The 25,873-nt window shown below is 31.7% G+C and overlaps 2 protein-coding genes across 2 annotated transcripts; one reads left to right on the top strand and one right to left on the bottom strand.

Moving 5' to 3' along the window:
- Positions 1-1,937: 1,937 nt before the first annotated feature.
- On the bottom strand, positions 1,938-5,849 carry LOC143048057 (uncharacterized). The gene is made up of 5 exons (XM_076221491.1): positions 5,728-5,849; positions 5,384-5,535; positions 3,604-3,702; positions 2,742-2,930; positions 1,938-2,422 (listed from the first exon to the last, which is right to left on the bottom strand). Exons 1-5 carry the CDS (start codon positions 5,728-5,730, stop codon positions 2,197-2,199), a joined length of 669 nt encoding a protein of 222 aa, XP_076077606.1. The 5' UTR covers positions 5,731-5,849; the 3' UTR covers positions 1,938-2,196.
- A 10,242-nt stretch (positions 5,850-16,091) lies between these two features.
- LOC143049268 (uncharacterized) lies at positions 16,092-25,642 on the top strand. Its single transcript, XM_076222963.1, has 8 exons — positions 16,092-16,209; positions 17,086-17,285; positions 18,439-18,741; positions 18,893-19,030; positions 22,141-22,300; positions 22,931-23,213; positions 23,680-23,957; positions 24,742-25,642. Exons 3-8 carry the CDS (start codon positions 18,655-18,657, stop codon positions 25,293-25,295), a joined length of 1,500 nt encoding a protein of 499 aa, XP_076079078.1. The 5' UTR covers positions 16,092-16,209; positions 17,086-17,285; positions 18,439-18,654; the 3' UTR covers positions 25,296-25,642.
- Positions 25,643-25,873: the final 231 nt, after the last annotated feature.

Below are 25,873 nucleotides of genomic sequence, written 5' to 3'. Positions count from 1 at the left end.
ACTTAAAAGACAGTATTACTAGCAAATGGCATCTTCAACTTGAGAACCACAGAAGCATTTAGGATAAATCACTACATGTATGTTATTTAGATCAGCACTTAGGAAACGTAATGGCCGACATAGCCTGTTTTGTATATAAGATTTTAAATCAAGAATATGAAAGCTGATTTTAATTTTTTTGATGACTTTGAGCTTTTGATTTCGTAATACGATAAGGGATTTTTCATTTAGAATTTTCCTTGAAGTTCGGTAATTTAACCTTTTTAAACCATTAACTTTAATATTTTGGAAAACCTATTATTTTCCTCTAAATTGTGGTTGATACAGTTATTGAAAACTCTCAATGCTGATTATTTCAAAGTCAAGGAATTATAAGAACCAAAACCGTAGGCCCGAGAACAAAGTTATTTCATAGGAAAATTTCTTTAAGACAATAAATTCAAATTAAAAAAAATCGCACTTTCTCTATCTCAAAAAATATATTTACTGTGCAGTGTTCTACTATCAGGACAAATAACATCCAAATTATAGAAAAGTCTACCAGTTCTAACTAAGATCATGGACAATTCTATGTTAAGATACTTTATTTGTAAACACGAAAACTGAAGGATGATAACTGTGTTCTTGGACCAGTTGAAAAGCCTAATGATCAAAAAGGACATAAGATAACAGCCTAGTCCATCTAGGGTTAAATGTTTGATAAAAATAGGAGTCACTTCCGATTATATTACGGTTGTAATATGAAGCGTGTTCGCGTGACCTTGGGAATAGGTAATATGTTAAGATGTTCAAGTTTTTGTGATAATAGGCAGTATCTAAAAGTGGCATTACTTAAAACATTTTGTTCACATTCCATCAGTTATAATAGAAAACTTGTTCACGTAGCATCAGTAAGAATGCTAGAAGGTTTATTAAAGTGACATCAGTTATAGACAATTCTGTCCATGTGCTTTCATTATAAAACCTTGTGTTCACGTGCCAACAGTAATGGGAAGTACCGTCACATGTCATCATTTATAGGTATAATATCTACAGTTATAGGCAGTGCATGCATGTGCAATCAGTTTTAGAAATGTTTGTTTGCTTGCAATCAGTATTCTAATGCAACAAATTTGTAACGTTCATTTTGATTGGATAACGTCACATATTTACATGGCATCAATTGACAATTGATGCTATGGGACGTACGCGCAAGCGCAGACGGCATATGGCAAACTTTAAATACATGTTGTAACGTTGTTTTCAGTCAGTTTCATTAGAATGGAGATAAAAATATTGTATTTTAAGCTCCGACGGCATCAATTGGGGATTTGATGGTCGCAAATACTCGTTTGCTGTCTCCGCTAACGCGTCGCCAGTAAACTTAATTTGCGACCATCAAATCCTCAATTTGATGCCGTCGGAGCTTAAAATACAATACAGTTATCTCCTAATTAAAACTTGTGTTTTCCTGCCTGCAGGAATTGACAGTATCTTGACGTTCTGTTAATTGTGATTAAGTGCCATAAGTTGTAGGCAATTTTTCACATGAAATCATTTGAAACCTTTTTTCACGTGCCAGCAGTTATTGGCTACATCTTCACGTGCCAATCGGTAATAGATATTATATTCACAAGCCAGCCTGCAGTTATAGGCAGTATATGCATGTGCAATCATCAATAGGCAACGTGTTCCCGTTATATCAGTTATAGGTAGTGTAATATGTGCATTCAGTATGAAGCAGTGTGTCACTTAATAAGAGTTATGTGCATTATATCCACGTACCATCGGTAATAGTCAGTGTTTCATGTGTCAATTTGGGATTATAAGATATGCTATCTTTTTTTTAATGGACAAAATACTTATGACAAAAAAGTATCTCCACGAGTATATTATCATGCAGATTACTTTTTGATAAGCTTTCCAAAAGAAATTTTAAAAACTACAAGACACAGATATATAAAAGTTTATATTTTATTTATACATTAGTCACTATTACAAGAACATGGCATAATTGATGATGAAATGAACAATATTACAAACAACAACAAAATATCACAGTCTGCATGGATTTAAAATAAGTAAATCAAAACTTTCCAAATCTGTGAGGATCAAAATTTAAATCATGTTATCTATTTCTTCCTGTCCTGTTGATTTTGCTGACAACATTAAATTTGACCTACACCGCACCGTGTGGATTGTTTTTTGTTTAAAGAACTACAAAAACAATGAATCGAAAAAGTTGTCTACGCTTTGTTTCTTTGTTTTCTTCGGTTGGACACATTCAAATCGGCTTGCAGCACAATTGGTTGGTAATTCGAGGTCCACTTTTTGACATTGGTGCTCTTTAAATTCCGGACAAAATACGGCAACCCTACGTCTGATGAAGTTGTCTGGAACACATCTGAATGATGTGCTAGTAAAAGTTGATGGAACATCATTTCTGGAATAAATAATGATTTCAAATAATTATATGTTGGAAATAAATAAGTAAGCTTTCAATCTTCAATTTTGATCAAACATACAAAAGAATTCAAAAAGATGCGCCCGAACCTCTTCTTTTACCAATAAAAATTTAATTTGAAAAACATGAATCGAGAATAAAGGTTTATAAAATGTTAAAAGAAGTATTAGAAACTGTGAGTTTGAACCTAATCTACGTCTTTTCGATAAGTACACTACTACTACAGTGATGATGATAATTGAAAATTTAAAAAAAAACACATGAGAATAAGAGAGCTTTGTGAAACATTATTACTTACAAGCATTTCATGTAGTAAACTTTCTGTTCCCATGGACGTACAACATAACACTTGCTCCATCTCATTGCCATTGTTTTATCGTCCATCATTTGCACATTTATAGCTGTTATGTTTTTATACACGCCATTACACACCTTCTGACATCTGCCTAGCGTTTTTCCAAGCTCACCGCCATCAATCGGACATTGTCTAAAAAGGGGGGGAAATCATATAAATGTTACTCAAAGGAAAAATAATAGATTGTATTTTTCTTAGTACGTCTATTGCCTGAAGTCAACTCACAGCCATATTTATGACTCTGTTGTAATAAAACACGTGGCGATTAAATATTATAACTTGTAATTACAGAATGTGAATGATTGCTAGGACTGGGTTATGATAACATAATCAGGTTGAATGGTATGACGGTGTTGAAATAGCACTTTTTTATTATTGCTTTTACTGTGTTATAATAAAATAGTGTAGAAAAATGCTATGACTGTGTTGTAATACTTATGTATACTGACATTTAAAAAAAGATAAAGCTTTCATTATATTTATCAGATGTTTTAAACGACATTCGTTTTCCTTTCGTTTGGTGATATAGCTCCTGACGTTTAAGTTATTTATACATTTTTGGTTTTTGATAGTTTGGATTGGAACGTTACTATTGAATGTAGATCTAGATCAGCGATTTGGACGCACGAAACTTATAAAAAATATTTCATTATTTATTTTCTAAATATAAGACAGTTACCAAGACATTTGATTATAATCTTTTTCTATCTTCGAACATCCTGAGTCACGCCGTTGAGAACGATATTGACCCCATCGATAATGACAGATGTCATAATAATCATTAATAATATGAATGTACACTTACTCATATTCAACGGGAAGTTCTGGAGAGTATATTTTACATGAATCCTCAACGAAAGATAGGAGGTCTTTGTCAGCTTTAAGGGCGTCTTCTATATGCTGACTGAAAACAAAAACCAACACAATGAAAAAAAGTATATATTTTACTTAAGGATGTACGTAGGTGAGGTTTTGGAATAAGTGTCAAATGTTCGGACTCCTTGGTGTTTTCCCGTACGATACAAGGTACAATATTTTGCCCCATAACACCTTTTTATCTTTTAACATAAGACTTAATAGCTCATAAAAGGTCATTTGACAAAATTTAAGCAGATTCTTGATTTTTTTTCTTTTGATTTGAGACCCAAATAATATTAATACCAATGCAAATATAAGGTAAAAGTCTGAGTCAGCCTTTTCCCGCCATATTTATAACTCAAATATCTCAAAAAGGAGCTCCATGACCTATCAATGTTTTTAGCTTATTTTGATCCTTAACTAAGACTCTTCCAGTTTAAAGTATCAATTTTGAATTCTTGATTTATTTAATTTTACCTTGAATCACCCAAGTACATCCTTAAAGATAAGTTTGTGTATACAGGCAACATTCAATTGAAAAATTGCGTGTGAGATTCACCCCAAACGAGCTTATACATGAAACTAACGTGAAAATATTCATGTGAATTTCACGTGAAATGAGATTCACATGAATCTCACTGAAAACGTTTACATGAATTTCACGTGAATTTTACAAATTGTTTTTTTTGTTTTTTTTTCCATGATTTCACTTTGTTTGAAAATTAAGATGCTATTTGATTTACTTTATTTTAAATATTCAAGTGATTTTCATGTGAGTTTCACATGGGATTCACGTGAAACTCGAATGAACTGATTTCATTTGAGTTTCACGTATAAGCTCATTTGAGGTGAGATTCACATGAATTGAACTCCACGTGAAATTGATGTGAGTGAAATTTGCCTGTGTATAACCGTGATTTGCTGAATCAAATAATTCTTATCAACAATACTACAGCATGAATCATAAACATTTTATATTTATAACTGAACATATTTTTGAAGATAAACATTTAATATATCAATCATTTGAGTTTCACGTATAAGCTCATTTGAGGTGAAATTCATGAGAATTTCACGTAAGATTCACATGAATTGAAATCCACGTGAAATTGATGTGAATGAAATTTGCCTGTGTATAACCGTGATTTGCTGAATCAAATAATTCTTATCAACAATACTACAACGTGAATCATAAACATTTTATATTTATATCTGAACATATTTTTGAAGATAAATATTTAATATATTAATCAAACATACCATCTTGTACTGTTGAAATAAATTACTGACAATCACTTATAATATATGTTTGTCAAAATCAATCTTTGTTTTATCTAGATCTACTAGTCATTATGTGATATAAATATACAATTTATTTACATATAAGACACCTGCTATCTTATCTGCTCTTTCTTACTTTTTCTCATTTTTATGTATCTACTTGTTGTTTTGTTTGTTTAATTCACACGATGCGATAAATAAAAAAAAATAAAAAAATAAAGAAAATTCTTGTTTGCTAGAAACAAGAAAGAAAACTCAACGAAATTTGATGTAAGTATATAATATTCGAATAGTCATTTACATCAGAAAGCGAATGCTTGCTTCCTGAATTTACTGTTATAAGGTTGATTTATAAAAATACATTAACACAAAACCGAGTGAGAGCAAGTTTTTAATTTAGATGTATAATTCTTGCTACAATGCGAATGGTTAAAGAATATACTTACTAGTTATATGGATATCTTATATCGTCACATGCAGGATTTTGTCCAAATGCATTATCACATATTCTGACCTTATCAGGCCAATCAATTTCTGCAGGTTCCGAACACTTATAAGCGGCAGACACTCCTAGTAGCGCAAACAACACAATTTTCATCTAGAGAAAAGAAAAGTTTTCAATTGTACTAATTACATTTAAAAAAAGATATAAGAAATCTGACGTTAAATAATTTTATATTGTTAATCGTCTAAAATTGTGTCAATCTAAAATTTGTAAACATTGAATTTTATGTTTTTTTGCAGCTTTACTGAGCTAAGATACCATAAGTGAAATAAAAACTTCTCTTACCATCTTTTGATCGTTAGAACAACTGTACTTTCTGTATTCCTCACAATCTCGTTTCTTTTATGTATTATAATGCCACGAGGAAAAAGATTTCAAAGCCAATCGCAGCTTTCGTTACAAAGACCTATTACGTCACATGTTTCTATTTTTTAAAATTATACCTGTGTACCAATTAATCAAATATCTGTCAAACCACAAGAAAATAGGCATACATATACATAGTAAAAAATAATGAAGATTAATTGCGTCAAAGGGAAGGGTTTGTTTACATCAAATAAGGTCATATTTTGAACCTTGTGTGCACTAGTAGTTCCTTATAGTCTTCCGTGCATATGTAAATATTCAACTTTCAAGAAAGTTAGAATTCGAGCTAGAGTCAACATAAAATATATGCACCTACTTTCAAAATGTTGCACCAAAAAACATAGCTGTTTGTCAGTAAGCAATAATTTATTTTTATAGTTATTGAAATTTGCAGTATATAGTAATACAATAGGCGCCCGAGAAGTTCGTAGAAACGACTTCGCAAGTTACAACCTATATCAAATCAATTCTTGTGTTAGTTGTTGACAGTTTGGGTGCCTCCCGTAGATATTGTATCCCAAACCTCTAAATAAAGACACGGATACAGTGACAATTTTTGGTAACTGATATGATTGTTTGAAACACGCGTCTGGCGTAACAAATTATAAGCTAGGTCCAAAAGTACAATTAAAAAAAATACCGAAAATATTCAAAAAGGGAAAGTTCATAGAAACAGACAAAATCAAACGTTGACTGTCATATATCTAGTTTTTACCGGCATTTCCCAAAGAAAATGGTGAACCAAATCTGGTTTTGTATCGCTAGCTAAACCCCTCATTGTATGACAGTTGTTAAGAATTTCATGATATTGACAAAATTTGGTAAAAATGTAAAAACAATGAAAAAAATAAATTCTGAGGAAAATTCAAGAAGGAAAGAACTTAATCATCCCAATGCATATTGACTTAATAGATATATGTGGCAATAATCGGGATTCAACAGCCAAAACTGTTTAAACATACATGACAGACATACAATATATCTTTGTTTTAAAAGTGGTGTTCGAATAAAGACCAACATTACTGTTTAGGGCTTGGAAATAATATAACAGGCGCATATATGTGCCTTTTATGTTATCACTAAAACATAACACACACAAAAACTAGCTATTTATCTTTAAAATATTTAAACAACAATAACAATCTAACTTCATTTACATGGTTTAGAATATAAATGAATTTTAAAATTGATACCGCCGACAAATTGCCATGATGTTTCGTTCAACTTCTGTCTTCAGTCGATGAAACAATCTATAGTCCAAACACAATCATCAGATGAAACCTGGATCGAAAGCTTTAATTTTTATAAGCATAAGTCCTACAACTTGCTCCAACGGATCAGGTAATGCATCAGCAATATATGCATATGGTTCTATCACTATGTTTTATGTAATCTTTAGTATTTACAAACTAGTTGGTTGTTATTAAATTATTCAGAACGGTTATGCTCTTGTAAGGCAACTGATGTTACATAAATGACTTTTAAACAAAGAATGACGACCACGGATGGACAATAATAGGGTTTGAATTATATTCATAGATTAGGTTCTAAAAAATGAATGCTTTCAGATTTATGTTTGAAAGTTTAAGGTTTACTTGCAATTCTATTTGCTATGTATATATAGCTGAACCAAAAGCGTAACATTCAAATTTAGCTTTTTAGTTTTAAAGTTAAAGACACATCATGGATTAGCGTTGACATATTTTGTTTAGAATATGTAGACTCTGATTTAAATTCTAAACCCGAAATTGCACAAATATGAATGGCCTATTGGTAGAATTGGCATATTTAAGTTAATTACAATTAATGATGGCCATGAAGCAGATTCAAGCATTAATTAAACAAACAATTACAGAATATTAGTAAACAAGAATTTGACAAAACAACAACAGCTGTATTGAACAAATGAGAGATCCTAACGACAGTTTAACTGTTTCAGAAATATGACAGCCATTAACCATTTGTTTTGTGCGTTCATATAGTCAAGCGTTTATCAGTTTTTTGGTCTTCCCCTTTAATGACGAGATTGATCACCCCCAGTGTTTATGTGGGGTTTGTGTTACTTAGTCTTTAGTTTTCTATGTCAAGCCTTGTGTGATGTAATTTATATGTTTTTTTCTTTCATTTTAAGTCATGGCGTTGTCAGTTTATTTTCGATTTATGAGTTTGACTGTTACTATTGTATATTTCGCCCCTCTTTTATTCTTTTAAGACAGTGTTGTATCATTTACTTTCGTATTCATTGCTTTTAGATTATAACTATATGAGTAATGATAAAATTATAAGTTACTTGTGGTTCTAAAAGGACAAACTATAAATTGTATAGGGGTTATAATAATAAAATAGATGCATTAGACCAAAATCATTTGCTTTTAAGTAGTAGGTTGTTCACTTATTTCATATTATTTCATTTTGGTGTTATGATATTGCTCCTTGATTGACAAGTTCTACGCTGTATAAAGTATATCATTTGCGACAAGTCGGAAGAACATCAAACAACATCATGCTGATAAGAAAAAAGACAATAAAACAAATAGTTCAACAGAACACTACACTCAAGACTAAAAAATGTAACTGACTTAACATCCACAAAAATTATAGATAAACCAATCTGGATGGGTCACCCTTTTTGACAGATTCTGTGTTACCTCATGCTTACAATCTATAATTTTTTCGAGACCCTTTGTTCATTTGGGTTTTACTCTTGCTATATATAGACATGTAATATTGACAATGCTTTATTTAGCTTATTTATAATCCGAAAGAAGCAGTTGATATATATTAAAAAAAAAGATTTTTTTATATTATAAAAAGTAAAATGTGTGTGTTTTCCATTTCTCTTAAAGAATATATCATGTATTATATGTTCTACAAGGGTTTTACTGTATGATAGCATATTGGAAATACAGTGTAATCTCACTTGAGCCGTCTGCCATTTACTTTTTTTTGTGATAATGTTATACCTCTATCTATCCTTTGCACTATCATTTACTTGTATTGTATATCAAATCATCGAACTGTCAGAAAAGAAAACTCTTGGCTTTTAACTGGTTTGATATGAGCGTCACTCATGAGTCTTATGTAGACGTAACGCGCGTCTGGCGTATAAAATTATAATCCTGGTACCTCTGATAACTATCTATTGCGAACCCTATCATAGTTTTCCACAGATTCACCTGAAAGTTACCTGTCCATTTAAACTTTTGTAATTTCTATTGTCCCAACTAACAAATACAATAGCTATTGTTCTCTGTTTAGTTTATTCAATGGGACCTTTAAATTTCTTGCAAGAGAAATCTATCACTCACTGATAAATTTACCTGAACAAAAAATTGAACTGTCAATGATGGAAATACATGTTGTTTTTATTCAATCAATAACACATTTTCAATTTGTTTGATATAAACTCTTGTCTTTTTTTTTTTGTCTTTTCATAAATAAAAACTTGAAATGATAATGTTTAAATAAAGGTCTTCATAAATGTATTCTTTATAACTGAACAACTTTGTACTTGTTTGGCTTTTTAACTGTTTTGATATGAGCGTCGCTGATGAGTCTTATGTAGACGAAACGCGCGTCTGGCGTATAAAATTATAATCCTGGTACCTTTAATAACTATTGGAAAAGGTCATCATATTGTTCAACTTCTTTTAAAATCAAACATCCAAGTACCTCTGTTCTTCTATAATGACCTTTTCTGCAAAATTTCGTAGTGATTTATGCATCACAAGAAACTACATCTTCACAAGGAAGGAAGAGTTATTTCCCATGATGTAAAGTTTCACTTGATTAAAATTGTCATAATTCATGTTTATACTGTTTTCATTATCAAATTTCAGTTTAATTTTACCGTTTTATCATTGAACAATACAGAAGCCTGAAAACATTGCAATATTCTTTTATGTCTGTATCATGTTTATGTTCCATACATACATAACCTTTCAAATGTAATAACACAGAGAATCAAGCAAGGATAAATGGAACGTCATTGTATTTATACCCAAATAAAAGATGATACAATGAGACAGGAATTAAAAGAAGATAAATCTAACCTTAACCAATCAAAGACATTAAACAAAAAACTGATGTCTGTCAATCATACAAAGCTATAAATCTATCTAAATTAAGAAAGATGTGGAATGTATTGGTTAGAAACAAAATTATGCATATAGTGTAAATATTGTAAAAAATAAAATGCAATTATATGGTTAATGTTGGATAGAATCTATTGTACATATGCTGTAAAAGTTGGATACAAGAAGATGTACATATACTACAACTGATGGATTGAATATAAAGAAATATAAGTACATGTATACAATAAATGATGGATAGAATTCATTGTTAATATTCTAACCAACATTCTGTAAATGTTAAATAATATAAAATGTACATATACTTTCAGTACTTTAATGCACTATGTTGGATAGGACACAATCTACATATATTCTGTAAAAGAGAGAATTCCGATACCGAAGGAATATTCAAACTCAACAGTTGAAAAAATATGTTTTGCTAAAAATATAAACTAACATATTTCGATAAACAACTGTATTAAAAACACAACAGAGAAAAACCCAAACCAAGATAACGAACTCAATTAGAACGCGTTAGTGACCTCAGGTGCCCCTGAAGGGTAAGCAGATCCTCCTTCATATCTGACAAATGCGTAAATATTGAATTGAATACAATATACATAGGTTCATATAGATATGTTGAATAGAATGAAATTAAAGTATACAGTAAACCTTGGATAGAATGTAATGTGAGTATACCGTAAATATTGGATAGAACAGAATATACGTATACTGTAAACGTTGGATAGAATAATGAAAATGTAATAAAAATATTGGGAAAAATAGAATTTATACTATAATTACACCTTATGTAAGAATCCTGGATTTTGATTGGTTGATAGTCAGTGTATTTTTCACCAATTTACTGTTATCAAATGAATATCGTTCATTTTTTAACGCCACCGGGGTATTTGCCAAAAGGATTTTCCTTTTTTACCCTCTCTGCCGTGGTATTTGCCAAAAAATACTCTATCCGACTGGACGCTTGTAACGTCACGATCATCAATGCGTTTGTGAACATTAACATTCGGTGTAATTAAACAGATATAGCATGTTCTTGAGGGGTATTTGCGAAAAATACCAGTCTTCCTTTTTTACCCTCTCTGTCGTGGTATTTGCCGAAAAATACTCTATCCGACTGGACGCTTGTAACGTCACGATCATCAATGCGTTTGTGAAAATTAAGGATGTACTTAGGTGAAATTTAAAAAATCAAGAAATTAAAATTGATAAAATTGAGAAAGGAAATGGTGAATATGTCAAAGCGACAACCACCCGACCATAGAGCAAACAACAGCCGAAGGCAACCAATGGGTCTTCAATGTAGCGAGAATTCCCGCACCCGTAGGTGTCCTTCAGCTGGCCCCTAAAATATGCATAATAGTACAGTGATAATGGACGTCATACTAAACTCCGAATTATACACAAGAAACTAAAATTTAAAATAATACAAGACTAACAAAGGCCAGAGGCTCCTGACTTGGGACAGGCACAAAATTGCGGCGGGGTTAAACATGTTTATGAGATCTCAACCCTCCCCCTATACCTCTAGCCAATGTAGAAAAGTAAAACAATAACAATACGCACATTAAAATTCAGTTCAAGAGAAGTCCGAGTCTAATGTCAAAAGATGTAACAAAAGAAAATAAATAAAATGACAATAATACATAAATAACAACAGACTACTAGCAGTTAACTGACATGCCAGCTCCAGACCTCAATTAAACTGATTGAAAGATTATGTCTTCATCATATGAATATCAGGTACAATCCCTCCCGTTAGGGGTTTAGTATCATACTATCATAAAATATATGAGAAGAACATAACCCGTGTCATGCCAACAACTGTTTTTTTAGAAATAAATGTGTTTAGTTCCGATGCAAAGACCCTATCAGTGAATCAATGTTAAAGCCAAAATATGCAATCTTTAATGACCTGACAACAGTATCGTAACTATATCCCCTTTTAATAAGTCTATTTAAAGGTTTTGTTAGTTTCTGAGGAGAATACTGACATTTTTGTGCTTTATAAAGAATACTACATTTTGAAAGAGTACCAGTTAAGGAACAAAATAAGCTAAAAATATTGATAGGTCATGGACCTCCTTTTCGAGATATTTGAGTTTTTAAAAAAAGCGGGAAAAGGCTGACTCGGACTTTTACCTTACATTTGCATTGGTATTATTTGGGTCTCAAATGCAAAAAACAAAAATTAAGAAATTGCTCAAATTTTGGAAAATGGCCTTTTATGAGCTATTGAAGTCTTTTATACAAAGAAAAAGGTGTGTTATGGGGCAAAATATTTTACCCTGTATTGATGGAAAAATACCAAGGAGTCCGAACATTTGACACCAATTTCCAAAACCTCACCTAAGTACATCCTTAACATTCGGTGTAATTAAACAGATATAGCATGTTCTTGAGGGGTATTTGCGAAAAATACCAGTCTTCAGAATGAATTTCCCTCGCCTTACGGCTCGCGAAATTTAACATTCTCTCGACTGGTATTTTTCGCAAATACCCCTCCTTAACATGATATATCTGTTTAATATGCGTATACTGTAAATGTTAGAGCGAATAAAAATCAACAAACGACCAATACACAATACTATAAAGTATGGTACTGGTAAAAATGCGTGACTTTTGGTCTTTACAACCATCCGTGATCAAGTTCATAATTATTACATAGTGCTTTATAGAACAAAACTATGAAGGGCATAAATTTGTTTTTGCTTTTGTTGTTGTACCACGCATGCACGTAACTAGAGTTTTTATTAAGTTATTGGTTATTTCAACTGGTTCAAATTGTATCATGCAGGGGCCTTTGGTTTTTCTTATCGTTGAAGGACGAACGGATTGAACTGGTACATTATTTTTCACCAGCTACATGAAATGATATTTTCAAAATGGTTTCATGGATTGCCCGTGAAAAGTATGGCTAATTATCGTAAATTGGTAAGGTAGATATTATTATTGTTCTAATTTCAAAAGTTTTGAGTTTACAGTATAACGATAGTAAACGTCACAAACATATAAATAGTGTTGCCAACGTCGATAATTTGATGCAAAGAGACAGGAAATTACGAAAATCAAATTCAAATTCAAATGATTATGAAAGTCTTTAACTGCATACCAAGTCAGTGTGTTCAATGTCCCCCCCCCCCCCCCCCCTTAAGTTCAGTATTGTTGTGATTTTACTTTTTAAGTTTTGTAAAAACTCATCAAAGATAACAGACTTATAATTTGGTAGGACAGGCCCATATTTTGTCCACATTAAGGACTCGTCAAATAAAAAAACACGAATCAAATACAAATCGCACACGGAAAGAGACATAACCCTATCTAGTTTGATGTAATTTTAAAGGTATGCAGAGTTACCCCCAGTTGCCTGTACTTATTTTAATTGCAACTTCATACAGGTCGATGGTTTTCTGTTAGTTTTCATGTAATATTCATTTGACTTCTGAGCTCAAGCTTCTGTCCTTCAATGTTTCACCTCAGGTATTTTCCCAGGGTTGGTTTATCCTGCTTAATTAATAATTGTCTGTTTAGTGTTTCGCGAATTGTTTTGTTTATTTTGTGATTGTCTTTTACTTTCTTACTTTTCTTTTTATCTTTGTTGTTCTCTTTTTATATAAAAAACGGACTATATTTAATATATTCTACCAAACCAAGTGTAAAGATGTAGTTGAGAAAAATAGTTATAAACGAAAATATCGGTACTCCTCATAAGAACGGTTTACTCGATTTGCACTTTCCAAAGAATGTTCACCATATAAGGCTGTTTTGCGTTTATTATTTCGTGTTTTTCAACAATATTTTTTTAATTATTTCTCTTAACACATCATTGACTTTGACATAGCTTTATTTTGGGGTACTATTAATAGTTATCCCACGATGACGCGGTGTGTCAGTGTAAGATCACCCCGATGGCCGGAGGCCAGAGGGTGATCTAACACTGACACACCAAGTCCGAAAAAACCATTTACAATTCATAAAATCTAGTTTAGAACGCCACACAACCATTATAATATACTTTATACATTACTATATGATTTATGCCCTTTTTGACCCCCGAACACGATGAGTAGATATCAAACAATGTCAACTCGCCCCAGTGGCCAATCGGCCCAACCTATATCGCCACTTTATGAAAAAAATCGCCCCACTCTTGTTTACCGACTTGCCCCATTTTTGAAAAAGTGTAAAATCAAACTGAACAATCACTGACAACTCACTTATTAACGAAAAGGGTTTAAACCCCACTAAATAAAGGTCTGCCAACTCGCCCCACTTATAAAAATATCTTGCTTCCTTTAAGTATGTTAAATTACTGATAGGTCGTATCCAGTCGTCCTGGTGTAGTGGTTGTGTCGTGGCTTGATATGCTATAGGTCTTGAGTTCGAATCCCAGCATATACAGTGGATTTTTTCTACGTGAATTTTGATAGATAGTCTTTTCCGTATAATTGTATATTTAATTATAAGTTTTATAGTGGATTTGACATTCCCGCCAAAATGTTACAGAACAAAGGAAAGCATGCATAACAAAGAAACTCAAACTGGGGTGATCTGGTAGGGGTGATCCGGCTCAGATCACCCCTGTTAGAACAAAGGAGCTGGGATGTAAATTTTAAAATCCGCAACTCCTCTTGAACTAATAGTTACTATTCATTAAGACAGTTTCACAATCCTAAACATATAAAGCTATTGTGCACCTCATATTTTGTCTATTTGATCTGAATCATCTCTACGGTGTCCTTAAGCAAATCATGTACAGTGTACACACTAAAGTAAACATTTATCCCCGTCCCCTGTTCAATCCATAATAATAATTGTTTAAGGGGAGATTTTTTCACATTCATCACCATTTGACGACATTTTCTACCTCTATTTTTTTTCGTATAAATACATTTTGGTTTTTCTTACAAAATCATGAGTTCTGATAGGGGCTGTGTGTTACTTTGTGACATTTTCTCGCAATATATCTCGTCAATAATACATGTTATGAGCTTGACGTACATTACAACAACAGATGATGTATATTGTCCCATTGAAACCTTTCTTTTGCAGTGATTGCATTTGGAGTATAAATTAACATCTCCAAATTGACACGATATTTCAGAACGTTTCCAAATAAAATTTCCGTCATAAAGAATAATAGATTCCGAATAAGCCATTACATCAAGGGTTCCATGTTGTCAAGATGCTATCCCTTCTGATGATGGTTTACAAACGACATCCTGATTTGGTTGACCGTTATGAAATGCCACAGATGGACACGGATATGTTCAAATAACCACAAACAAAAAGAAATTTCCTTTTTACTCCGATTGTGAAATAACCGATTACGACTTATCGTCGGATTTATACCTGCGCATATGAGCAACACAGGGTGCAACGCATAACCGTCTCAGATTACCTTTATCTCCAGTTTATAATGGGGTTCATGCTTTACGACAGAAGGTTAATATGGTAAAGGGAAAGGTTTGTGCCGGGACATTATTTTCCCCCAGCTAAATGAAATGATAGCTTAGTAATTAAGGGTTCCAAGGATTGTCTGGGAGAAGAGTCAAAAGTATGGATAATCATCGTTAATTGGTAAGGTGGGTATGATTATTTTTAACATTCTAACGATAGTAACTTTACAAACATAAAAATCGTGTGGCAAACATTGAAAATTTAATGCAAATAGATAGAAAATACGAAAATCAAATTCAACTGATTATGAAAGTTTGGAACTGCATACCAAGTCTTTGTGTTCAATGTCTCCTTTTCATTTTTGTAAAAAAAAAACCTCATCAAAGACAACAGACTTATATTTTGGTAGGACAGGCCCATATTTCAACATCAAGGACTATTTAAATCAAAACAGTTGGAAATCCGAAACACACACGGATAGAGAAATAATTCTATCTAGTTTAACAAGTAGAGTTCTAACCTATTGACAACTGCACGAACCATTTGTTTATGTCATTCTAAACAGAATTACGAGAAACTGATTAAAACTATTTCGGTTAAACATAAGTTAACATATTTTGGCATAATTTTCTATTACATGATATAATATTTATGTCTACAATCATAAATGTCAGGTCTCATTGTTTCGTTTAAATGAATACAATTAACCATTGCATTTAAATTCTATCAGTCATATTTAGTATATATCGGATAATGGCAGGTTGATTGGGTGTGTTCACGAATAACGATATGACCGACACATGATAACAGCAATATAGACCAGGAAGTCAAGACACATAGAATGATTTTGTCATACGGTTAATACGAAAATACAGTTTTACCTAGAAAAAGACTACTTGGTCAGGTATAGTTATCTTCCTTCGTAAAAACTGACAAAAACGGTACTAATTTATTATTCTGAAAGTATAGTGATTTTGAAAATACTCTAATACTGTACGCTTAACAATAGCTTGATGTAAAAATCAACGAGTTAAACGGAGAAACACAGTAGTTGCAAAGACTTTTATCTGTTTGGCTCTTTTTATAGTCACTTTTTTTATGAGACTCCCAAATGTGTCAACAAGCTACAACTGTAAGATTTTTCAAATGAAACACGGTCATTTCATCGCAGTGATATGGATAAAAGTTTTTTCAAACATCCTAACTTTTGTGCAAAATTGAGCTATTTAGAATAATAAAATTGTAGAAAAGGGCAACAAGACTATTGTTTTTCAACAGTTTAATAGGATGACAGTAGAGAACAGAATCCAATACTATAATTGAAGCCCATATTTTTTGTCCGAAAAATTACAGAAAAGCAAGAAATTAAACTACAGTTTGAGGAATGCGTCTTAAAAAAATGCTTAATGTCAAAAGTTGTATAAAAAAATCTCAGATATATTAAGAAACATCTTTATGGACTATCTTACCAATATCTCTGAAAATATCAACCTTAAGTTTAAGTACATTATAAAACGATTTCAATCATTACTGATAATAGGAACATTAAGAAGTTGTGTCCTTCTTGCATATTTGTGAAATACATCAAGTTTGAATGTTGAATTATTGAATATATTCAAATCTTTGATGAGGTAATTTAAAAGATGTCAATACTGTATGTATTCACCATTTTAACCGGGTTTGAAAATTGTATATTCATTACAACTTTTTTCTAATGTGTGTGTTTGTTAAATTAATATGTGCTCTTTAATATATTTTTTAATTTTTTAATATTTTTCAGAAAAAGATGCTTCCAGTAGTGATTTTTTTCCTGCTAATATACCTATCAAATTGCTATGTTTTGTTCCTGAATCTGAATTCTTCTCTTTTGGACATTCCGAAGGGGATGGCTTGCTGTTTCCTAATGATGATCAACATTCAGCTGTTCAAAACATTTCAATTGTCTTTAAATTCTTTTACGAATATCATAGCGAATTGTATGTAAGTTAAGTCGTTTATAACTTATATATTAGTGGGCTAACAATAGGGATGTAACAGATCGCACTAAAAAAAATCCTTACAGTGAACTCGCGGGATCTTTTCACAGTGTTAAGGACCGATTGGTGGCCTTCGGCTGTTTTCTGCTCTTAAGTCGGGTTGTTGCCTCTTTGACACCTTACCCATTTTATCATTCAAAATTTTATCCATAATAACTCTATAAAAATAACAAAAGAAAAAAGGAAAGTAAGCGCAAGTACAAGCAAAACAAAAATATACCATACTGTTTCAAAACTTGCAAGCAGTCCTACGACACCAGTTAAAAATAATCGTCCTCATATCTGATATTGGTGAATGCACATCTGAGCTTTCATACAGCAATATCATTAGTAGAACTAATAAGACTTAAATTATGCATACACAAGACAAAAATGTTTAAAAGAATAGAAGAAAAAGAGTTCTTTGTAGTCTTTGTTGTCTTGCCTTTAATATTAAAAAGGTGACTAGAATAGATGAAAATTCCAAACGCACTGATAGAACATCAGATGCATTGATAAGCATTCCTTATGGGTCTATAGAGTAAAAAGTAATAATTAAAAACCTGTTAAATTTATAAATAATATGATAATACGCAGATAGGTTAGAAATACTACTATCTCTCTATTATTTATGCATTCACAAGAAATGTTCACATTTTTAATACATTTAAGTAAAAGTGTGTTATCGATGACAATATACGTAAACATTAATTCAAATCTTAGACGTCACTGCAAACCCATAACAAACCAACTAAGAAATGTGCACCCCATCCATGAGAAAGTGTAACATCACCATTAATGAAAGGAAAATTAACCATAGGAAAGTAAAAGTCGTTCAATTTATCATAATTAGTGGGATTTGTTTTTTTAATTTTTTTTAATCAGTCCAAAATGCTCGTTTAATTATTACTACAAAAAATGTATATCTGAGGACAGATTCACATTGAGATTGTACTAGATTGTACATGTACTAATACAATCACATTTCCATTTAAAGTTCATCTTTTTACTTAAATAAAAAATTATGTTATTTCGATATCCGATGTTTTAACTCTATAGGCATTTGATAAAAAAATATAATTTATCTGGTACATTAGTTATTTTCATTTTTTTAATAGGTAAATACAAATGGGTTAATATCGTTTCGAAAAGGAATTTCGACGTTCACATCAGAGCCATTTCCTAAAATTGGCGATCTAATTGTACTTGCGCCTTTTTGGACAGATATAGATACAAGCAACTGTAATTATACATGCAGTATTTGGTACAGGGAGTCTACAAAATATTCTGACACATCTCAAGCAACATCTGAAGTACGAAAGTATTTTCCAATAATGAAACATTTTGAAGCAACTTGGACGTACGTTGTTACTTGGCAAAACGTACCTTTCTTTGGGGCATCAGACGTCGGATTAAATAAGGTTTGTTTGTTTTTTTCTCCCTTATTTTAGTAGAAAATTTTCATTTTTGTCCTTTTGGAATAACATTCCTGATAGTTTTATTTATGATTAATTATATAGAAAAAATATACAACCAGTCTATATATGAAAATAACTCTTTGTTATATTTTAGAGAAATACGTTTCAGTGTGTTCTGATTACTGACACCGAAAGCACGTTTGTGATTTACAACTACAATAAAATAGAATGGACAACAGGGACGGCAAGTAGGGGAGACGCTAAAACTGGTATTGGAGGCACACCTGCACAGGTACAAAGTTATTTTTAAAGCATGTCATGAAGTAACGTTCTTTAAGGGGCACTAGCTGTCAAAATCGTATTCACCGATTTCACTCTAATTTTTATATTTGATTTAAATTATGCTAAAACTCATATTCAAATTATAAAAAGTCTTAAATAAACAGTTATCAATGCATATTCTATCTAATATTTATCAGTATTTCGTGCGTATTTTAGTCTAAACACCATCTATAATTAACTATCGAGATGACTCTGAAAACTACCGACGTGACATACAACGATATAAACATAAATATAACTAGATATGGACCTCGTCCAAATGGATTTTTCAATGTGTTTGATTTCGTGTTATAAGTTAAAATATAAGTTAATGATCGATTTTACCAGTATAAAGCGGATTTTTTTGATTGAATCAGTCAATCAAATGATTTACCTTGGTTTCACTTTCAATGTTGACACTCTTTTCTTTTAATAACCGAACACGCATACATCACGTGTAATTAATATCTAGCTAAGGGGTTAAATTGAAATTCACATGAATACGGATTCATCAGCAATTGTTTCTGAGCTTATTTTGAAAGAAAAAAAATGAAGCACACTGGCTGCTTAAAGCGAATTTTTATTTCATTATTTCACTTTCAATAATGAAAGAACAAAAAAAAAAATCATAATTTTTTTTAGTATCTCGTAGCTATTTCCGCTTTAACGTGCTATGAAGAGTTTTGTGAAATTATTTTTTGTCTATTCGTGTTCTTTCATTTTCTATTATGACAGTTTATCTCGACTTGGCTTCGGATGTCCGCTAGATATCTCCCGTGTTTTTTTTTAGGACAAATGGCTTTCACGCATTAAGAAGTATTCAATTTGTTTTAATGATGGTTAAGTTTTCCTGTTTCATTTAAATGAACATGTGCATTATCAGTTTAATGTTATTTTCTTGTAGATTCGTTTTAATATATAGGATTCTTGTCAATGCAATTTATAATTATTTCCATTAATGTCCACAATTATTCAATCGACAAAACTAATTTTTCCAAAGTTTGAGTTATAGTGGACCAAATACGGGTGTCGAGGTCTAAATCATTATTGCATATAAAGAAACTCACCAGGATTCAAATTTCGTATTTGCTCAAGAAGCGCGTTTCGTCTACAAAAGACTCATCATTGACGCTCGAATAAAACAATATTAAAATAGCCAAATAAAGTACAATGTTGACAAGCATCCAAATCTTGTGGTAGAGACCAATAACCAGATACAAACTACTGAAGAGAACTCATTATATATTCGACATGCATAAGTTTTTTTTTACTACTTACAAATATACACACAAACTTATGTTGCCTTGATGCCGTTTGGTGCGAAAAAAAGTTATATATATATTTTGACTAAAAAGGAAAACATGCTGCAATATCTTCTTTATCTTAATGTTATAAGTGGTAACTATAGCTCAGTTCATTGAACACAATGTAAAACAATTCAACCGAGAAAACTAACGGCCTTATTTATGTACAAAAAATGAACGAAAAAAAATATATAACATATAAACAAACGACAACCACTGAATTACAGGCTCCCAACTTGGGACAGGCACATACATACATAACGTGGCGGGTTTATGTATTCATTATATAAGACAAATCACAGCCTAAATGTTTTAATGACACCTCATTTTAAAACGATTTTTTATCTACGACATACTGAAATTGAAATGTGGCATGGTATCGACCTTCGTAGATAACTTCCATAAATATCTTGATGAAGTCTGTTACGGTGGCCCGTTATTAGTCAAAAGTAATATCACAAAAATACTGAACTCCGAGGAAAATTCAAAACGGAGAGTCCCTAATCAAATGGCAAAATCAAAGGATAAAACACATAAAACGAATAGGAAACAACTGTCATATTTCCGACTTGGTATAGGCATTTTCAAATGTAGAAAATGGTGGATTGAACCTGGTTTTATAGCGCTAAACCTCTCACTTTTATGACAGTCGCATCAAATTCCGTTATTTTTACAACGCTGCGTAAACGAAACAGACATAATCGGTAAAATAGTCAAAATATGGTTACAACAGTCATCACTGTGTTACAATCTCAAGACAAACAAACCTATACAAAAAGACATCTATCAAATTAAAAAACACATTCCTTGTTTCGTGCGATGGGCGTCATAAAATGCAAACGTCACAAAAAAGAAATTTTGTCTTTCAATGTCTATTCAATGTCAAATGAGTATATACTCGTATGGTCGGACCATAGGAGTATACGCATAATGGTCATGACCATACGCGTATGGTCCAAATACTTATATGGTCCGGAATATATACATCGACTTCGCAACTAGGTAATGATAAAAATATGTCAGCGTTAACAGTGTTCTATCGGACATTGTTTCATGCTTAATACTATAGAATTCTATTCTGTAAGTATTGATTTTCAATATGAAGACACTTTTTCACTATAAAAAAGTACCTTTAAAGCGATAAGGGAGATGATAAATAAGTAATATAACTGAAATTTTTTAGCTATATTTAATTTTATGTTACTAAAACAAACCGATTCAGGTTGTCCTGAGATGATGTTCAGTGAAAATTGATACCACACAGAACTTCGAAATATTATATATATATATAAACTAAATTAAAAAAAATATGTGAGACTAACAAATGCCAGACTTGGGACTGGCGCAAAAATACAGCGGGGTTGATTCCACAGCATTTTCAATTATCTCCGCTATAAAGATGTTTTATGGTATGATTCATATTAAAATAACACATAATAATGACCAAATCTTGTATGAATTGAAACTTCAATACCACTTTTAAAGCTTCTACTTTGATAAAGATCTGAGGTTATGTGTATATTTTGTAGGTATTGTGAATTTTTTTTTCACGTTAAGTACTGTCTTTTAAGGACACTTTTTATATGGAATATTGCCCTTTCTTTGAAGGACACCTTTCACATCTGATGACACGATTTCATAGATAAATATCGTTCGGATGATATTTCATAACAGCATTATATCCGTGGACAACTTTACTGTGAAAAAGTGTCCGATGGAGAGAATTTCATAGCGTACACTATTTATTCATACATATATACATACTACTTTTTTCAAGGTTGGATTTAACATGGGAGACAACCTTCATTTCTTCTCTGTAAAAGGCTCAAGAACAGCAGATATAATAAACCTGCAAAATATGTCAAATGTTGGTTATCCAGGAAAATTTGCCTTTAGAGTTGACTTGAGGGAGATCAAGCCTGCGCCACCAACAGGAGGTACATGTTTTGCATGGATTACCGTTATCACACAATGAAATAAGTGCCTAGTTTAACCGGATATTTAACCTTTATTGATAACCCTATTTGACATTCGTCAAAATTATACCCTTTTTGGGGGGTTTTCCTATCAATAAATAAGACAAGTATGCGCCAATTTGGTTATTACCGTCTGTCAACTGTATTTGTGTATATGTTTTGCATTAGAGTCTCATTTAAAAAAAATACCACTTACATTCAAGTATTTGTAAAAGATTTCGTATGCAATTCATACGAGAAATATTTTAAGATAACTGTGCCATTACACACATCAATATCCACAAGGCTTGAAATCCATTGGTGTCTTGATTTGTGCTTTATAGATGAGAAAAAATTAAGTTATATTCTGAGACACTTTATTGTTTACTATATTTTTTTCATTACCCCCCCCCTTTTTTTTGTTTTCCTTTTGAAAATAATGAGTAGACTATATATTTTACAAAAATCAAGATTTTGAGATATAAAGATTGCGAATTAAATTATTATCATTTTATTGTAATCACAAATGTACATGTATGTCCCAAAAATGTTTTACTGTATATCACCATTGATGAAGATAAAACGCATTCAGTTAATGTATTTATCTTTCAGATCCCGGTCAATGCTATCTTAAAGCTGCTGATATAGCATTTGTTTTGGATGTATCCCACAGTATTGATGTATCTTTCTTAAGAAATCTTTTGACAGATGTTATATCACTTTTACCCATCAATGAAATTGAATGTCAAATTGGAATGACATCATTTTCATCGAAATCGAAGATAGACTTTTACTTTAAAGATCATGCAGAAAAAGATGTCTTATTGGCTCATGTTTCTAACATTGCCAACATGAGAGGAGCTTCTAATCTAGAGGATGCCTTGGTGGATGTTACGTATGTATATACTTTTGAAAAGAATTTTATATTTTCTTTCCCGTATGTAACTATATACTTTTTGATGATATTAAAAAACTGTTTGGTAAAAGAAAAATAAACTTTAAAAAAAACTTTTAAAAACTTTATACAAACGTCAATACAAAAGTTGTATTTCTTGATCTTTTTCAAAGACTGGAAAATTCAAAACGGAAAGTCCATAATCAAATGGCAAATTTAAAACCTCAAACAAATCACACGAATGGATAAAAACTGTCATAGTCTTGACTTGGTACAGGCATATAAAACGCCATCACGGTTTATGAAGAACGCAAACTACAGGGTTTATTTTATTTGTTTATGCATTTTCAAAATCTTCGATTTGTTTAATTGGTTAATTTTTAATTTTCATTTATTATAAGTTTGTATTGAGAAATCTAGAATAATTCCATGCTTGGTCTATATTGGTCTTTGTTTTTATTGACAGGCAATTATTTTCGTATTTTGGGGATCCAAGATCATACGCAAAACATTTTACGATTATATTCACGGATGGTTTAATGGTACAAAGTAATGAACTCGAAACTGCAGCAGATAATTTGAAACATCTTTCAAATATGGAAATTCTTTCAGTTGGAATTGGTACTTCAGTCAAACACGATCTACTGGAAAGAATAGCAACAGATTTCACCAGGGTACTGTATCCATCAGCAGATATAATTTGGAAATATCTACAGTCTTCGCTAGCTCAGCCAGGATGTCTTTGTATGTAGAATTTAAAATATGTTTGATTCATCTTATTAGACCATTATTTATTGAATATTTTGTATTTTTAGAGCAGAATTTCTATATTTATTTTTTCATTTAAGCTTGAATAGTGTCGATATTATAATGTGAGGTGACTTTTCGAATTTGTTTTTAGTCGAATAGTGTGAATTCCAATAATTTTATCGCATCGCAGTTAAATTATCATTTTGTGATTGGTTTAACGACGTTACGTGGTTACCACTATGGATCCGTAGGAGGTAAGTTAATTTCATAAGGGGTTCATGACTTTACTTCCACCGTTAAAAGTGACGTCGTTCATTAATATAGTTGTGTTTCATTGTTTATTTTCCCTTCAAAACGCAACAGGCCCGCGTGTGATACATTTTGTATACGGTTCTCTGGTGACCCCCTACGGACCATAGAGGGTAAACAAAATCCATAGGAGACTACGATTTCACCCCTATTGATTTTACTAATACTCTATGGATCCGTAGGGGGTCAGTAGCGAACCATATAAAATAAAATTATCCTATAACCATGTAATATTAAACTTGTAATCTGTTTTCCTATATATTGTTTTTGTGTTTTGTTACAAGAAGCACATGCATTGCAATTTGAACGCTAACTTGTTTGTTAATAACTGCATCATTTTGGCGTTTTCATGGATGAGAGAATGAATACTTATTTTTATACTTTCAAGCAGAACCAATAATTTAAATGAAATTTACACCAGTATTTGTTGGGTCGGTAGATTTATACACTTACCCTTTTTATATTTCAGCCTGTACATCTGAAGTTAAAGGAGAAATACACGTACTTCTTGAAGATTCAATATATATTACTCCGGCGGAGCTTAAAGAAGGGAAACAGTTTATATACACATTCGTAGAGTCACTTTTATCATTTCATTTAACGAACGTAAAATTATCAGTAGATATATTCGGCAATAAGATAATAGAAGCTATTCCACTCAGTGATGTATCTGGATTAAAATATAAACTTGGTTCGGTGGCCTTTGTAGAATATAGTGGTGGAGACGTGAACCAGTCTCCACTGATCAAACACGTGCAAAATATGGGAACACTTTCGTCGTCAAATAGTTTTGTTATCTTTATTACTAATGGAAACTCTTTCAATTCGAATTTGATTAAACAATTACAAAACGTCGTTAATAATTCTAAAACAATTCTGATAACTGTAGGACTTGGTTCAGATCCGATATGGGATAATTTGGAAGATTTGGCATCATATGGGTACTTTGTATTTTCGGGTGAGGATGCACGTCTTTTAGCACGACTTATGAAAAAGGAAGTTCAAACGACGACCTGTTCTTGAATTATTTACTACAAATATAGACAATATCGTTAATTAATGTTACTCCCGAAGTATTTAATCGACAACCGGGTGAACACAGGAAATGTTTACAAATTATAATTCACATTTTTTGTTTTTTATCTTGGAAATTTCAATTGAAATGTGTCTCATTGTATCGGAGTGTATAATAATTAATAACTTATACGTTAAATCATAATGTTTATAGTCTATACAAACAGTCTATACAAACAGTCTATACAAACACTATAACAAAGATACAGTGAATTAAAGGCGTCATGATTGTTGACCATGCATCTCTTACAGTTTTAAACTTATCCTTTCATAATATATAAACCTATTGTTTTTGTCGTTTTGTGATTTATTAAAAATGAATATGTGTTGAGTCTCAACATACTCTGATGGGTACAGATGTCCAACTTGGATTTATGCTATTTTGTTTTTCTTTGTTATATTTGGTTGTTTGTATAGTGATTAAGATTATAACACAACATTGACTGCTGCACTTCTATTTTTTTAGGTTTTAATCCACCTTTTGCTACACAAGGAAATGCCTGTACAAAATCAGGAATGTGGCATTA

Source organism: Mytilus galloprovincialis, chromosome 10, assembly GCF_965363235.1.
Source record: "Mytilus galloprovincialis chromosome 10, xbMytGall1.hap1.1, whole genome shotgun sequence".
Taxonomy (NCBI): Eukaryota; Metazoa; Mollusca; class Bivalvia; order Mytilida; family Mytilidae; genus Mytilus; species Mytilus galloprovincialis.
The sequence above is the reverse complement of the archived record's forward strand: the minus strand, read 5'-3'. Positions and strand labels throughout refer to the sequence as shown.

What these genes read in the sequence shown, in the direction of transcription:
- LOC143048057 (XM_076221491.1), bottom strand. An exon ending in ATAAGATATCCATATAACTA is followed by an intron (nt 3,703 to 5,383) that starts GTAAGTATATTC and finishes TTTTGTTTTCAG; the next exon opens with TCAGCATATAGAAGACGCCC. An exon ending in GTTTACTACATGAAATGCTT is followed by an intron (nt 2,423 to 2,741) that starts GTAAGTAATAAT and finishes TATTTATTCCAG; the next exon opens with AAATGATGTTCCATCAACTT.
- LOC143049268 (XM_076222963.1), top strand. Translation starts at nt 18,655, where the DNA reads ATGAAACATTTTGAAGCAACTTGGACGTACGTTGTTACTTGGCAAAAC. An exon ending in TTGGAGGCACACCTGCACAG is followed by an intron (nt 19,031 to 22,140) that starts GTACAAAGTTAT and finishes ACTTTTTTCAAG; the next exon opens with GTTGGATTTAACATGGGAGA. An exon ending in AGCTCAGCCAGGATGTCTTT is followed by an intron (nt 23,958 to 24,741) that starts GTATGTAGAATT and finishes TTTATATTTCAG; the next exon opens with CCTGTACATCTGAAGTTAAA.